The sequence below is a fragment of the Erpetoichthys calabaricus genome, chromosome 1 (assembly GCF_900747795.2).
Source record: "Erpetoichthys calabaricus chromosome 1, fErpCal1.3, whole genome shotgun sequence".
NCBI classification, from domain to species: Eukaryota; Metazoa; Chordata; class Cladistia; order Polypteriformes; family Polypteridae; genus Erpetoichthys; species Erpetoichthys calabaricus.
In genome coordinates, this window is record NC_041394.2 from 105,621,936 (window position 1) to 105,640,123 (window position 18,188).

An 18,188-nucleotide genomic window follows, 5' to 3' on the forward strand; every position below is an offset into this window, starting at 1 on the left:
AGTAATGTTACATCATGTAACTGCATCAATCGCAAATTTGTGTGTTGACAAGTCCAATAAATGTTGCTTCTCTTTAAGCATGTGGATAGCTTGTACTGCTACGGTGGAAGAAATTTGCAGAACGCCTCACCTGGCCAAGCAAGTGGCTATTGGTGAGATTTTCAAAGCAGCCAAAGTGAGCTTGTGCACAAAGCAGCCGACATTAATATCTCTATAAGCTGCACCATACGAATCATATTAGTGGAGCTGTCAGTCACGATGGCCTGTTCTTTTTCTTTTATGTTCCATTGATCCAATTCCACTGTCAACAAGCATGAGCTCTAGATCTTCCTCTTTTGTCTGAGGAGGGGGTGTTAAGAAACATTTTTGAAAACCGATTAACACAACTAAAGATATGTGTAACTTGCAGAATTATAGAAAGACATGAGTCATCCCATTGTATCTTTAATTTCCACTAATTCAGAATTTTTTTTGATATCCAGTATGGGAATACATTTTGCTAACAGTTTAGTAGAAGGTTGTCTACATGGAGATTCATCACACATGTATAGGTTATTGAATAACATATTTATTATTTAAGAAATGATATTTGATTATTTTATAATAATATTATTCACAAGATGATATAGATGTTTCATAAAGTAGATGCCACTGCATTGTATTATAACACAGAGTCTCCACATAATATTATGTTTCAATACATTTGTTAGTTAAATTATGGTGAATTCTGAATGAGTGCAGTGCTGTGAAAAAGCTATTTTGTTCCACATCTTCTAAATATTGATATTAACTGTTCAGTACTAATCAAGTATTTCTTCTTAAATGTCATTCCATGCTTATGCATATGTTATGAAGTCACTATGTAGACACCCTTCAAATAAAGTGTTGTTGGAATTTGTTACATTATATTATGATTGGGCAATATGAAAAAAAATCTTATCACTTTTTTTTCATATCTGTCTATCAGTATATTGTATATCATGATATAAATGAAATCACTTTTTCTGTCAAGCATAAAGTTTCCTTTTTACTCGTAAGTGAAATGTGAAGATATCATAAGGCTAATTTTGGTTTAAGTGTTATTTGTATTCTGTCAGAAGTTGAACATGACAAATCAACTGTATAACATTGTGTAATTGTATTTCAAATAAAGAATAGGCTGGAATAATGACCAGAAATAATAATAAACTAAAATCTTACTTCCAGCCAGTCAAAGGTTTGAAGTGTTACAGGAGAACAATCAAAATACACAACAAAATTCTTTGGTCAATTCCAAATAAATAAAATATACAATGCAAAATAAAAAAGTCTCAATTCTGACCAGTCAAAAGTTTTCAAGTTTTACAAGAGAACACACTACATTTGTTGGTCAACTCCATATAAAATAATGTCTTAATTCTAAAATTCTAAAATCTTAAATCTAAAATTAAAACGTTTTACAGAAGAACACATAGTAAATTCTTCAGTCAGTTTCAAATAAATAAAATAGGTTTTAGTACAAAATAAAATATCAAAAAACTACCTCTATACTGTATCCTTTCCTTTGTATAGATTCAAACTGTTTTAAATGATTGGGCAACAACCCCACAATAAATAGACAAACATTCTGTATATATCCTCAGTACAACTTCAAGCAGCTTTCAAAGGTAAACTAAGGAGAACATAAACCAAATTGATATATTTACTCAATTGTAGTCAGCTTATGCTCCATGGCAAACAAAAAAAAGAAAAGAAAGGCACAAGAAATCCCTATTAGTGCAGGAAAGTCTATAAAGTCTGCATTGTGCATGCTCTATAAGATGGCACTGCTTCAGTTGGCACAAAAGATTAGTGGTATTGACCGTCTTTGTGGGAACAGGCTTTCGACACAATTTGCAGTACACACTACTCTGTTTCTTTTCAGACTTTAAGTAGCCAAAATATCTCCATTCTTTTCAAAAATGTCCTCGTCATTTGAGCCTGGCAATCAGCTTACCTTCACACTGATCACCCCATGGCCTCACCCACAGAACCTGAGACGCACTGCTTTTCTTTTAAAAATGTCACACTGCCACAGATTCCTTAATGAGATTTATTGCAATCCTTTTTCAGTGCAAATTATTGAGAAAGATTCAGGAGTATATGTTAGGAGATTATATTCAGTCAAGTAGGACATGTTTTTTGACAAGGATTCATGGAAGCAATACTAGCCTGTGGCACAGGCAATTTATAAAACCGCAGTCCCTTTGAATTGTAAGTGTTCAATGGGCTGCCCTTCCTCAGGCTACACTTATTACTCCTGATGTCACAGGGCCTAGGGCTGGGAACATTGCCTGCTGTATTACCTGATTCTGCATTATAGAAGTTTGGTCTGGTCATCTTAGTAGATCCCCATATGTCTGAGTGGACCTCCCACAAACCTAAAGATGTTCAGGTTAGGTTAATTGGTAACATTGAATTGGATTAATGTGTTGGAGAACTTTCTGTCATCTTTCTAGATTCTATAAAGAAATTCCAGTTTCCAAGTTGAAATGCAGGGTTCTTAGTAGAGAAAGGAAGTTCTCTTAAAAATGATTTTTGAAGTCTTGTACTTCCATAACTGTCCCCACAGTTCATGAAGAACTTTCACCAAATTGTTACAGAGTGTGTTTTGTGATGTTATGAACAGCACAGTGACACACACATGTGCTTGGGAGACTGCTTAAGGACTCTGGTGATGAAAATTTCTCACTGAACCAGGGGATGGCACTGATGTTTGCCTTTTCTCTTCCTCCCTTTGCAGAACAAAGGAATGACAGCCATTTCCACCTCCAATATCACCTACGTTGTCTGATCTCCTGAACCCTCTACTTCCTATGTGGAAACGATATATGACTAGAAACTATGCCATTATGACCAATTCTCTTTTGGACTCACAAGTGAAAAGATATTTCTATTATCTTTGGAATTCCTTTTGCTTTATATTATACGGGGTCACGGACGTGTCCCAAACCTTTTTCTGTGTTGGTTCTCTTCTCTTACAACAGTAATAATAACTAATTGTGTGTACGCAAACAGTACCAGCCCTGGTCAAAGCTGTCTTCATCTTGATTTTAGATTTAATTGTATCTACAGATGAGAGTTTTGGTATCTTTCAATGATCGGAAAACTAACCATTTTTAAAATGCTGACTGAGCAAAATTAACATTAAAAATGGACTAAAAAGTAACTCATCACAATGGGATTAATAAAGTTTATCTAATCTAATTTCTAATTCAGATTTATTCTATGCTGCATATTTGCAGATATTTAAATTACATTACCCTATTTAAACTTCTACTTTTATTATTCTGAACATTGGTTTTATATATGTTTATATTCTGTTTCCTCTGGACACAAATGGCAAAAATCAGGAAGGGAACACAAGGTTTTAGCCCAATCTCCTTTGTCCAATCCCATCATACCAGAAAGTTCTAATGCGATAATAAAGCAAATAGATAGATTTTACCTGTGATAATTTTTTCATCTTGTCCTTGTCCATCTCTGTATAATAAACTTCTTAAGAGTGTCAAGTTATGGACAAAACCAAAACTTATCTTCAACAGAAACAGATTTAACTTGGCTGTTTTCTTTAAACACAAACCAGATTTAAAAGTACATTTAGACAAAATTTCATTTCAATCTTTAACAAAATGTCTTTTCCCAAAATACATTTAAGTATTTAAGTATCTAGGATGTTTGCACAAAGGAAAGGCTGCAGCTACATGAATAAAATAGAACATGTGAATGTATTTGTGAGAAAACCCTTCTGTCTTCATGAAGTTTATATGTTGAACTTTGTAGCAATTAGATGATTTTAATATTAATGTATATATTTTTGTATGGTTACATACTTTAATTATTCCTAATGTTAATATGATACTAGTAGTAAAAACAATTTCACCTATTTCAGTTAATTAAAAGAATGTTTATGTTATGATCATGTTTTATTTTTAAATTTTGTTTCCTTTTCTGGAATGAATTTTGCATATGACAAGTTATTATGGTTTTTGAAGTTTCTGAATTATTTTTCAACATTACTTTTTTATTTATAAGGTTGTTTTTAATTAGCTTTAAATTTATTTCTTCATTTCCCAATGTCACGTTAATTTTCACTGGTGGCACCATTTTGTGGTGTGGTTGCCACAATGTTATTATGAAATTTGCATAATTTGTGTGTTCTGTAGCGTCATCATCACAACGGCATAAAATGTTACCTTTGACATTCCAGGTCATCTGAGATTATGATAGCGATGGTGAACCTTTCATGTGGTTTTGGTTTTCTTGCTTATTCTGTTTAAGACAAATTTGATGTGAACTTTCACTTTGCATTCAGTTTAGACTTTTTGTGCAGCCTTCTGTGTTCAAGACTAAATCGATATAGCTCCCTTGGCAACAGGCTTGTTAGTCTAGAATCTCCAAGAAATAAAATTCTAGAAACAAAAACACAAAAAAATGCAGTTTTAGAAACAGTAAGGCTGAATGCTTGAGCACAACCCAAGGAATATCTCCCCATTTTTTATTCTCTGCCACCTGCATGACTTAACTACAACATAGGTTGTCTTGCTAAGAACATTTACTTGGTTGAATATAATGGCATATAAAGATCAAATTTTATTTGTCACATACAAATTATACATGCAGTACAATGTGTAGTGTAATGCTTCACTGCTTAACTATAAAGACTGTGCCTTTAAGAAGAATATTAAAGGATAATAAGAATAGCAAAATAATAAACATAATCATAAATATGTGATAAAAATAAATAAATACATGACTTAATAAGTTAAATAACTTAATGTAATAGAGTTAGCAATAGGGCATCATTTATTTCTAGACACTTTCTTTATTCAAGATGCAGATGGACTGTGAGAAAAGCTCCTCCACTGTCTCTCTGGGCAGTGATATCATTTACCTGACCAAAGTCAGGAAAGATTCCATTGTTGGGATGGCTAATGTCACGATTAATTTTCTTTGCCCTGGTCCGACATTGCTTATAAGGAGAAGTAAAGGGATGGGCTCCAGGCAATGCTCGTGGCCATTTAAATGGACAAAATCAAAATCATGGCTGAATCAAAACCAGTTAAAACATGGAGAAAAATAGATTTTTTTTATTTTAAATTTTATTGATTTTATTGTCATCATTCCATACAAATAGATCAATTTTTACAAAAAATAGGATTGAAAACAATTTGACCCCCACCCCTGAGAAAGAAAGCATGGCCAACGGAGTAAAACTTAAAGTTAGTAAAAATAAATAAATTAATGAGTTTAATAGGCAGATAAAAATAAATGGAGAAGAAAAAGAAATGGGAAGAGAATCTACTTCCTCAGTGCTTTAAGAGCTTATTCTAAAATATTATTGATTAGATCCTGCCAGGTTTTGAAAAAGTTCTGCACAGATCCTCTAACTGAGAATTAGATTTTTTCCAATTTCAAATAGTATACAACTTTAGTTACCCACTGACTTAAAAGAGGAGAGTTAGGATTCTTCCAGTTTAGCAAAATAAGTCTGCGTGCCAATAGTGTAGTGAAGGCAACCACAGTTTGTTTGTCCTTCTCCACTTTAAGCCCATCTGGAAGAACACCAAACACACCTGTTAGTGGATTAGGAGGGATTGTGACACCAACGCTGTCTGAATGGCACTTACATGTTTTGTCCAGAATGATGTTAATTTGGTGCAGGCCCAAAACATGTGACCCAGTGAGGCCGGAACTTGATTGCAGCATTCACAGGTTGGATCTTGCCCTGGAAACATGTTGGACAGTTTTAAGCGAGACAGATGTGCTCGATATATAATTTTGAGTTGAATAATTGTATGCTTTGTGCATATGGAGTTCAATTGAATTCTCTGCATTGCTACCTTCCACTCCTTTTCTGATATGTTGAGCACATTTGTGTGTGCTGAGAGATCCTTTTCCCATTGTCCTCTTGAATCTTTGAAAGGGAGGGACTGTAAAATAATTTTATATATTGCAGAAATGCTGTCTGAGTCCTTGAAACTAAGCAATATTTTTTTCAGCATGGAGGAAGGTGGGAGATGAGGAAAATTGGTCAGGTTCTGTTTAATAAAGTTTCTAATTTGAAGATAGTGAAAGAAATGTGTTGCTGGAAAGTTTAATTTGGAATGTAATTGTTCATGGGATGCAAAGATGTTGTCTATATAAAGATCTCTAAGCAATTTAATCCCAAATATTTTCCAGATATTAAAAACTGCATATGTTTGCGAGGATTGATAAATGTGGTTCTCATGCAGAGGTGCCACAGATAAAAGATTCTCCATCTTAAAATGCTTTATACATTGGTTTCATATTCTGAGTGAGTGAAGCACAATTGGGTTATTAGTATATTGGCGATAACTTGCATTTATTGGAGAAAAATAGATTTAAAGTAAACTTATTTAAAATTCTGCGGTGGGCTGGCACCCCGCCTGGGGTTTGTTTCCTGCCTTGCATGCTGTGTTGGCTGGGATTGGCTCCAGCAGACCCCCGCAACCCTGTAGTTAGGATAAAGCGGGTTGGATAATGGATGGATGGATTATTTAAAATTAGATCATATCAATGAAATAGGTTAAATAGGTTTGAAGATGAATGCCTAGATTGAAGAATTATTCTAAATTTCATGCAGTGTCAATCACAAAACACCACCTACTTCGTATACATTGATCAGCTAGATACTGTATATTTTATTCCTTGTGTGTGTAGAATGATTAATTATGGGTGATACTGCTGTTGACAGAAGTTATGGCACCATCAAGTCAATCACAAAATGTTTTCTAATTTTAAAGCACTGAAATGAAAAATAGAAAGTAAAAATGATAACAGTGTTTTCAGTCTTGCTGCGTAACCATAGCTGTATGAATGTCAGAGCATGTTCTAGACTTTATTATAGGTCTAAAAGGTTTGGGGCACCAGATGGTGATATATAATTGGGGGAAAAATGCAAAAAATAGTCTGTCAAGTTAACATTTTTCCAGACATGAGTCCAAACAGAGACTGACCAAAGATATTGGTGGAGCCAGTTGTCAGGCAGAAGAGGAAGAAGGGGTGGGTCCAGGTGACTGAAACCAGACGTGACGTCAGATGTCATAGTGTTGTCAGTCTTTGGATCTGCAGGTAGAAGAAGAGGAAAGGCATTTGATTAGACAGTGCCAACCCCTAGCTTGAGGTGGAATTACCTTTTGATGAGCCCTGAAGTTGTCTCCCAATCGTATGTGTGTGACAAGAGTTATTATTGTCACATTTACAGAGTACACTGAAATATTTACCTGCATGTGTTAATTAGTCTCCGGTACCATGCCTAGTGGTATAACATCATTACCTTGAAACCCTTCTGTCTTTCTTTCCAGAAAAAACCATGACAATTTACTTGTACTTTTTTCCATTGTTACAGTGTGTTTTTCCTTAGTTTATATGGTTTAGCGTAATCCAAAGTTGACTGTATTTTATAGTTCTCTTGGTAATTTTGGAGCTTTAGTAGAATACAACTTGATATTTATCCCAATAATTTGAAGAATTCTGAATGCAACACAGGTGAACTTACTCCCTGAGGCATTGCCTTCTTCCTCATTAACAGGGAGAAACAAGCCATTGCCCTGTTATCTGCCTGCTGATTTCCTACATACTGTAGTTTGCTTCAGAGTGAGTGTTGTTTCCTCAGCGCCTCTGGGGACATACTGTGTTGATGGGATAAAAACCAGCATGTCAGGCTATTCATGAACAATTTCCTGAATTTTCTTGTAATGCCTCACAGCTCTGAATACCAAATGTAACTCTGGGTATACCATTCATTTGTATGTGCTGACAATCTTCCCCATCATTATTTGGTATCATAGAAGACTTAGCTGAACTGAACTCTAGCTCTAATAAATAATCACTGCTAATCTGCAGGTTAGATTGTTTAGGCATTTAGGTTTATTGAAAACAATGACCATATTTTACTGATGTATTTGGTTTAGTCCTTTTATTTCAAGGGTTAAATACTAAGGCACATTAGTTAACTGTGATTTTCTTAATGAGTATTATTCCTCAGTGTTTTGTAAACAACTCGCATTTCAATTGTACCCATTTTCACATTTTAACTTCAAAACATGATGACCGTATCGTCCTGACAGCTCAGATTTCTTTTCTTATACTTAAGAAAAGCCAAAATATAACTTCACTGTCTAACTACAGAGTTCCTAATGAGATACTGTTTAAACAAATACATGTAATACTGTTTTACAGTATGATTCATTATTGGAATTCCTTTGTGGCTGCCAGGGGATATGGTGGTGGTTCAGTTTAATCCATCAATGTTCCAGGTTGGTAAATGCAGCTGGGAATGTTCACTTGTTTTTGGGCTTACATTTTAATGAATTATTTTCTAATGAAATAATTGATAATGAATAGCCAGGAAGGAAGCTAGTCAATTATGGAAGGTGTCTTGTGATCCACACTGTGTAATTGTTAGGTATTTGTAGTCTCATGGGAAACAAACCTCTACTCTTGTGGGAAAATTGCCCCACCAGAATGTTTGTTTTATTTTAGTGAGTGAGACTGGAATCTTGAATAGGTTACAGGGTGCAGCCAGTACTCAAATATTTGGACAAGGACTAATGTTTTAAAAAAGACACAATATGTAGATGGAACAATGCAATAAAAGTGGATGTTTTGTCACTCACTGCTAAAAGTATGCCACACTGGTAAAAGGAAGCAAAATAAAATGCAATATTCAAAAAATTAGCATTGTCTGGCTTTCTGAAGGCCAAATTCTCACTGGAGACCTTATGCCATTCTTTTTTTAACTGTTAGCTAATCTCATTTAATTGTGTATGTGTGGAAATGCTAATATGATTAATAAGTACATAATAAAAGAATAGTGTTCAAAATGTGTGGAAAATGGTTGTTCTGTTAACCTTCAATACTAGGGATTGCAACATTTTAGATAGGAAAATATTAAAAAAATATATTTTTTATAATTATTGTATAATAAAGAGGTATTTGTTAACCTGGTATGCAAAGGTACAATTTAACTCTTTAGATGTAAAACTGTCAGATTATAATGTAACACCACTGCATACTGATACTGATACTGTTTTCAAAACTTGCACAAAACTTCTTATACACGGCCGAGTGGAACTGGGACTCATCCCAGCAGCATCAATAAAGTTTTAACTTTCCTTGCACTTTATTCCCACTAACTGTCTTTCCTTGCAGTTCTTAAACACTGACCTTGGCCTGGTACTTGCTTCATTATATTCACTATTATTTGCTATTCAAAAGCATTTTTGTTCAGTAGATATATTCTTGTACTAATGTACATTTTTTAAATTCAACTTAACATTACTTAGTAGGATTTTTTGCTTTTCAGTTTATACATATATTGCATTTAGGTTCAATTTTGCTTAGTTAGGAAATTTAATTTAGGAAATCATCTTAGCTCTTTGAGATATTCAACTTGCATAGTTTGGTGTTAACTTTAATTAGGGACATTTTTCTAAAATGCTATTATAATTGAATTTTCCCAAATTTGTTTTTATTTACAGACTGATGAATACTTATGTAGAAATTGCCTTGCGATGTTGAGGGTGATGAAAGAAGATTCCAGTGAAAGCCAATAATTGGGCTTTATTACATTCTTTGAGATTTGCATCCCTTTTCTCCAATGGCAAAAAGTCCAGAGGTGAAACTTGCCATCTTTGGCACAGCTGGAGTCGGAAAATCAGGTGAGTGACCAGAGACACATATAAAAATGTCATACTAGTTTTATTTAAGCCTTTATTTATAGTGATTTCTCCTCATATTTGAAACTCTCCTTACATTACAATACATAAAGAATGCCTGTGACTCTTTCTTTACAAAACTGCAAAAAAAATCACATGAGGATGACTTTTACATTTGTAATCCTACCGATTTAAAGATGAATAGTAAACTGCTCTCATAACCTTTTACAGTATTTTTTCAATAAAAAACAAAAACATTATTTGTACAGTATGTTTATTTATGTATAGATTGTGTGCCGTTACTGTCTTTTGTTTACCAAGGGTCTGTGACAAATATAGTCTGTTCAGTAAGTAAAGAGGATACATGCAAAGTGGGGCAGTGACATGATGCATACTCTAAAGGTTAAAGGCTATATATACAAAGTAGTGTCTTTATTGTGTTTTAGCATATACACTCTTAAAAATGATTGCTCTTTAGTGGCATTTTATGATTTTCTGGGTTGTATAGATCACTCGTAGAACTCTTGCTTGACAGAGTACTGTTTCATTCTGGGAAAGGTTCTCTGCATATGAAGTTGTTTTTTTGTGCTTTGAAAAACTTCCTAATATGTAGAAAAATAAAAACAAATTTCAATTTACAATACATAAAGAATGCCTGTGACTCTTTCACTTGATGAAAATCTTCTTTTTTAGTTAAAGAATGTATTTTAAAATGTTCTGTTGTCTGCTTCTGCTCTGCTCAAGGTCGGCTTTCCAAATGCTTTTGTTGATGCAATAACTTCAAGGTTGTAACAGTAAAATCTCTTCAGCAGTAACATATCAAGAGTCAGTGGGTAGTTCTGATGTGGACCTCCTTTAAAGAGGTTGTGAGATGAAAACTTTGACTTGTGGCCACCATTAAAATTGATCAATAGATGGTCTGGTGGTTCACTATTTAAAGCTACTGTGTCACAACTCCAAGGGGCTGGGTGTGAATCTCACCTCAGTTGCTACCTGTGTGGAATTTGTACTCTGGTTGTCTTTTTATATGTTTCATGTTGATTGGCAACTATGGAATGAAAAAGTGTAAGTGTGCCCTGTAAAATAAATTAACAACATATACTAGGTTGTACACTTGTGACTTATGCTGCCAGATTATTGCATTATAGTGTACACTCTCCTTCACTGGCTTAGTTCTGCAGAGTTGCTCTTCATATTCTCTTTTGATCAGGGTCAGCACCAGAACAGACTTAGAAGGGGGACACTGAGTTTCATTGAGTTTGGGGAGAGGTGGAGCTGAGTGATTACAGTTTAAATAAAACTCACCATATTTTTGATTTACAACAAATATGTCTTTAAGAGTACATGTGCAACAGACTTGAGCACACTACTTTATCCTAGCAATGCATTGTCTCAGGTACGCAGGTTAGCTTAGCAAGCCCAAAGCCAAGCAGAGGTTGTGTCTAGCAAATATGTGTAAGGTGGCACCTGAAAGTACACGTGTTCATGCATACAGAAAACACGACACACAGCACTAAGTGTACAGGTCAGTGCAATGAAGTTTGTAAAACAAAAAGAAATATAGGCATAAAAACTCAATAATCTGTAGCTTAGCCTACCACTGAATAGCTATCAAATCATTTCTCTGTAGATACAGTTAAACTGCACTATGGTGGAGGCATGGTATTGTCCAGGACCAGGCACTCATTTTGTTGTTTGTATGATCAATAATATTGCAGGAGGATTTTTGCTATGCTGTAGCATCATTACTGGGATGCTGATGACACTATGATCCAACTTGTTCTCATTATCAACTTTATATTGCAAACCTGTTATTTGTTGCTCTTGTGGGTTTTAGTGGGTTTCATTACCACAATGGCGATACAATAATTTTCACAACTGGTCATCCAGATCATTAATGGTGTTTTCAAATGTGGTTACAGGCAGCTGTTTTTCATACAGTGAGTGATGAGAAAGCACAAGTATTGAATGTCAATTTAGTTAGGACCAGCTAACACAGCTGTCATTCTCAATTTAGGCAATCAACACAAATAGAATATTATCATCTGTAAAAAATTTAAACAAGTAAACTGAAGAGACTGAAAAAAACTTTTTTTCCAAAATCCTGCTGTCACAATCCAGCGGGTCAAAACAAAAACATATAATTTTTTTTATGCATGTTGGATCATTTATATTGAAAGTTTAGTGCCAGATGGGTAAAAATCATAAAAAAACAAAGTACAGCTAGTTAGTAGTAAGCCTTTCTGAATTATGAAAACATTAATCAAGAATCTAAATTTAATGTCAAAAAATGCTGGGTCAAAACGATCTATTCACACAATATTATTTTAAAGGATAACAACCTAACTCTTACTGAAGGGATGCAGGGTCAGTGCCAGATATTTAAGATTGTTCTTTTGCAGCTGAGGGCTGTAAGCTACACAGAAAAACACATGCTGCCCACTGTGGTTAGCAGTTGACTTTTACAAAAGCTTGTCTGTAGCATGGAAACAAGGCAAAGCTGCACAGACAGACAAAGATAAGGCAGCTAACTGCTCGTTGGTTGAAGGTTTCACAAATAATTAGCCTAACACCTAATTAGCCAACTAATGATGGATGGATTAAAAGCCAGAAGTCTGTATGACCATCAGCATCAAGTGACTCCGTGAGAACCCTAACTACAAAGAGGACTATTTCATTTATGTTAGGTAGAATGCCCAGAGGGGACTGGGCGGTCTCGTGGCCTGGAACCCCTACAGATTTTATTGTTTTCTCCAGCCTTCTGGAGTTTTAGTTTGTTTTTTCTGTCCACCCTGGCCATCGGACCTTACTCCTTTTCTATGTTAACTAATGTTGTCTTATTTTAATTTCTTATTTTGTGTTTTATTTTTCTTTTCTTCATTATGTAAAGCACTTTGAGCTACTTTTTGTAAGAAAATGTGCTATATAAATAAATGTTGTATTGTATTGTAACAGGCAGACATATAATAGCTAGGTAAGAGATTGGAACTAAACAAATAGCCCTGTAAATTTCACCAGCCCAAGCTCAAAATGACTGGGCATTTGCCTCGCAAGGAAACATGGCTGTCTTACAGGAAAACAATTGTACCATCTCAGTGAGAGATTGCTTTGCTGCTGTTAGGATTTCCCAAAGGGGAATGCCAATGACATTCAAATACCTCCTCAAAGCAAGAAACAACTGTTATGTAATTATATTTATGTAGCAATAATTGAATAAGCAGTAACAACAGAGCAGGAGCTGGTGATAAATAAAAACATGGAAGAAAACTAAATATAAATACTAATCAAATATGAATACTAGTGAAGTAAATGATCTCAAGTAACAGAAATAACAAGAGGTAATAATGAACAACAACAAAAAACTCAAATAGCATCTAATCCAAAATCATTTCCTAATAAGATAGGTAAAGGTCAAAAGCCTGAAAATCACCAAGAGCAATATACTGTAAATACTTTTGTTTGTAATGCACAAAACCAAAAAAAGCAACAGTAAGCCAGCTCTTAAATCTTGAAAATAACCTGAAAGCAAAATGTTTTTTAATTGACTTTTTAAAGACAGAAAGGGATCCAAACCAAAAAGCTATGATATATAGCTAGTTTATAAAGCACCCTCAGGTGACTATGAAACTAGTTGTAGCAACACATGGGGCCAATAGTTGACTTGAGGCCCCGGAACTTTTAGGCTTCAAACTCAATGGGGAAAAATTAATTAAAAGTAGGAAAAAAAACTGGGGGACAGGTGACAGTCAGAGACACGGCCCAAATTGTTGTGATCAGCAATTCTTATGTTTTTGTTGGTTCCCCTGAACATTTAAGTAGACATTTTGGAGCATAAGGATTTTGAAAATAACCTTTATTTTTGTCTTCAAGGCATCTTGAGAAAGTTGAAATATTTTAGTGTTGTGCTGCAATACCGTCTTTGTTTTGTTATAGGGGTGCTAACATTTTACGAGTCCCATTGTCAAGACAGATGGGGAGCATGTTCACGGAGGTGAAATACCTGACACATTGATGTTAAAAGGTTAAAAAGGTTGGATCTGGCAGCCAATTTGCATCTGAATTTGCTCATAAACGTGGGCTAATCCTTTATTGAGCGACTTCCTGGCTTTACATCTTTGCTGTTGTTATTTGATATCACAAAATTAGGTTAGCAACTAATTAACAATTCTTACTGTATCATCCTGAGTCACTACACAAATTAGATCATGACAGTTGCACAGAAAAAATATGTATATAAAAACTTAAAAAAATAAAAAATGTTCTTTTACTGGAAATTTCTTAAAGTTCCTGTTGAGCCCAGGGTACCAGATCCTGCCAGCTAGAAATACTAACAGCTCTAAAACAATGTTTATCTAAAGAAGCATATCTTAAAAATTAAACACTAAAAAATATGTTATAATAGGAGTACACCTTAAAGTTTAATTTGGAGGCATAAACTAGCGTTTGGCTTTGAGATAAAAGACAAAGACAGTACCTACTGAAATATACCATGACAGAGCACTCATTTCACTACCTTTTCACAAAAAAAAAGAAACCGTTACAAAGACAAGTAGTAAAGTTGGGCTTGAAAATAATGATTTGTCAGAGGAATTACATAATGTTTAGTTACAGCTGGGACATATGAGATGCATGCATAAGCTTACAAAAACACATTTTCCAGCTTTGTCAACTTTAGGATACCTCTTTATTAGATACACAAATACAGATGTGCAAATAAGTCATTAGCCACCTAAGACACTAATAATATTGAACACAAGAAAATATCAAAGAATGACCTAAAGAGATGTTGGTCAAAACAGGAAAATTCAAAAATAAATAGATGGATGGTGATCAGAGGTATATCAAAGTAACAATCTATGAGAGAAAATAAAGCTAATAATTTGGCAGCACATATATTCTGCTCTTTCTTAGTTAGAGAACACTTGCATATTATTCTTTATATAATTCTTTATATTGTTTATCCTTTATATAAGTTTCACAAATGTACAAAAGAAAATTCTGTAGGTGTTGTGTCTGTTTTAAATGAGATGGATGGTATACAGACAATTTCAGCTCCTGAGAGCAATATTGACTGATGTTTTCTATACAACCTACTTTAAACAATAAGAGGTGAACATACATTTTAATTAAACTAACCACTCACATCTCTCAAAGACAGATAGATTATTTTAGTGAATTGTTAATGTCCTTTGTTAGATTTGTATAGAAGGTAATCATTGTTGTCCCTGGATTAGTTCTTATTTAATCCCGTAAACTGAAGACATATTGTTTTAACTCAAAACTGACCCAGTGTAGAAGTGCACATTATACCTGCATGATTAGGTAGTTTTACACACAGTTGACATATTTTTAAAGCCATTGTGAGTGATAAAAATGGCTTGGGTGGTGTTCATGACTGTTTGATTCCTGCCACTTACCTTTTGCTGCTGGGGAAGTCTCTTGTTCTCTGTGATCCTCTGCTAGAAAAAGCAGATTAAGAAAACAGATTGAACATCAAACAATTCTACTAAAATTCCTTTTAATATGAAGTATTTTGCGGTTCATGGAGGGTTAAATTATTGATCCTTTCTCACAAAAAATGTTGCCTGTTATATGACTAAAGGGGAGGCTGACAGACATTAACGTCTACCATGTGTGCCTTTTGCTTAACGATCACTCAGCATAAAAACTGTTGGCAAGCCATTCATCGCCTTAGTGTAGATATTTCACTTGTGAGGCTGATAACAACCTTTCAAAGCAACATCTGTTCTGAATTAGCTCCTAAGAAGAGTGCTCCAAGGTTAACAATGCAGAAGGTTTTGACTTGACAGACCTTTGTTTTAGCTAATATTTAATAAGGTTCTCTTTTAGAAAAATTCTTAAGATGTCTCTCAGGAAAAAAGAAATTAAAACATGCTAAAGTGACCTATACTATAGAAAGTAAACCTTCTAGTGTCTCTCAGATTTACTATTAGGGAAGTACTAAATGTTTTATTCATTTTTGGAACTGTGTTTGAACCTGAGGAAATTACTTCAGCTATCTGGCCTGTACTTATAACAAATAAAAATATATACCATATTTTTGATTGTAAATGGTAACAATAGATGTATACTAAATAGATTAAAACTTAGATGCAAATGGTTCAAATATTAAAAATATGAAATGCATTATTCCAGATTTGGAAAATAAACAGTAACAAGAGTTTCTTGTTTCCTAGCACTTTCTTTTAAATAATGTGGATGAAACGCTGCATATGGTATAAGTGATGTGTCTACAGTGGCACCAAAGTGGTGCAATATGAGCATAAAATGTTTGAGGGGGATTTTAGAATTTATAATTGGCTTGTTGTTACTGATACCATTAACATACTTTTAAGTCAAATGTGTTATTGAAATCTTAGAATATGAATCCAAAAGTGAGTGTGAAGTATTTGAAATGTCCTGGACCAGACTGTATATGGAATAGTTGCTGATGCTGAATATTTTATGAGAAAATGCCAGAACCCAAGGAATGAATTTTAACAAGGTAAAAATGTACTCCCTTTTAACAAGGAGTTTTAGCTGATAGACATGTTCTCATGGAACCCAGCAATTCCTGTGTTGGCATAGAAACTAAGCCTAGATTCTGTACAGCAAGGAAAGAAATAAGAAATGGAATGACATTTAGTAATTATTGCATTACATATTATGTTACAAAGATGGAAAAATTCAGTAATGTATTTTTTAAGAAGAAGACTTGATAGGCTTTATTTTGTTATATTCTATTAATAAGAAGGGGTTAACTTCCTATATTAGATGGCATGGTAGTGTAGTTGGACCTGCTGTCACATAGTGTTAGAGTCTTGCATTTGAAACCCAGCTTGGAATTTGCTTGGAGTCCTAAAGAGGTTTCCTTGGGTACTACTACAGCCAAAAATGTGTAGGCTGGGTTGATTCTACATTTTCCCAGTGTAGGCCTGTGAAGATATCTGCACACTATAATGGACTGCCTCTCTGTCCAGGGTTGCTTCATGCCTTGCCCTAATTTCCCAGGATTGGGAACTGCTCCCTGAAACCCTATACTAGTAAGTGCGTTCACATCATAAAGTGCGTTCACTTAAATTATGGTGTAGATATACAAATACTGGCATCTCTTAAGTACATTAATACTCATAATACCCATAGGATAAGTGTGCATTTGTTACTCCACTATGGGCCTGTTTACATTTGTGCTCTAAACTACATTAGGTACAGCTACTTTCTCTAGTTTATGACAAATTTCATTTTATTGCAATTCACAGCAAAGTTTTCATTTTATTAGTGACATACCATTGATGTTTAATATGAAAATTATAAAAACTTTTTTTGAAAATGGCAAGGATAACACTTTCTAAGGTTTCTAAGAGGCAATTTTAATACATTATCTAATAGAGTCTTAATTTTAAAACAGAAATGAAGAGCATAGCAAGTTGATAAAGATAAAATAAAATGTCAAGTATTTTCATTAGGAATTGCACATTGCTGGAACAGACCCATATATTGATCTAAATTAAAATTTTGAAAACTCTCCTACCCTTGAGAAAGGTTTAGTTTACAATGCACAGTATTAGCAGATTGAGGAGAATCGGTATCCATCTGGTCATTCAATGAGTGTAAAATGGCCAAGTGAGTGAGTTGTAATGAGAGGACTTGAGTATATCCTTTGAAATGAAAAGTCAAATTAGGCTACACTTACATGAACTATGACTTTGGGAAGGATGTTTTATTCTTTTTACATTATTGCAAAACATATAGTTCAAGAAAGTATTTTTTTGAAATTTCATACATAAAGGAGAATATTAGTTTAGCTGATAAAATTGCAATAGATAAGTTTTTGGGGCTTTAGACTTTAAATAGCATACTGTACATGGGTATCATGCGATTGCATTGATGGTTGCTTTGGCCAAGTTTAGATTCTGTGGGCATTATAAATTATACATGGCTGTCCCCACACTGAAGTGGAAATGGACCAATGGACACCATTTTGATGAAGGTGACTTTGGCAGATCATATAGTATGTCAGAATGAGGGTACATTAAGAAAGAGCTAAGCTTGCAAAGGTACACAATGAATGGAGTTTTGTGAGGTTTTTCCATTGCAAAATGTATATATATCTATAGTACACAGGTAATTAAATCCCCCAGTTCCGAAGGAATAATGTTCAGATTTTTTCTCACTGTCATAAATAACATGTATATTGCTAATGCATAATAGATACATTTTTATCAGTTCTTTCTGATAAAATACATTTTTCAATATAAAAGCATTGACAATAACATTAAGAAGAGTTGTGGTACCAAGAGGTAACACCATTTAATAGCTGTTGAGCTGATCAATGTTAATTGAAATTCAGAGTGTTGGTGAACTCTGATGCATTTACCTCTCTTTTGATATTCAAAATGATGGTAATTTAGTGTGGTAGAGAATCTTTTAAGAGTCGTGGCCGAAGAGACAAGGCTTGACGCAAGGTGACTGCTTCTCTTCTGGGTC

The 18,188-nt window shown here is 34.3% G+C and overlaps 2 protein-coding genes across 2 annotated transcripts in view; one reads left to right on the forward strand and one right to left on the reverse strand.

The window, feature by feature from the left end:
- The window catches only part of LOC114647671 (glutamic acid-rich protein-like), a 792,149-nt gene that overhangs the window by 372,488 nt on the left and 401,473 nt on the right, over nt 1–18,188 (reverse strand). The gene's annotated exons all lie outside the window — the stretch shown is intronic.
- The window catches only part of rerg (RAS-like, estrogen-regulated, growth inhibitor), a 302,156-nt gene that overhangs the window by 45,082 nt on the left and 238,886 nt on the right, over nt 1–18,188 (forward strand). The window contains exon 2 of the mRNA XM_028804725.2: nt 9,525–9,704. Coding sequence (XP_028660558.1) covers nt 9,644–9,704 — 61 coding nt within the window. The 5' untranslated portion in view covers nt 9,525–9,643. The remainder of the gene's footprint in view (nt 1–9,524; nt 9,705–18,188) is intronic.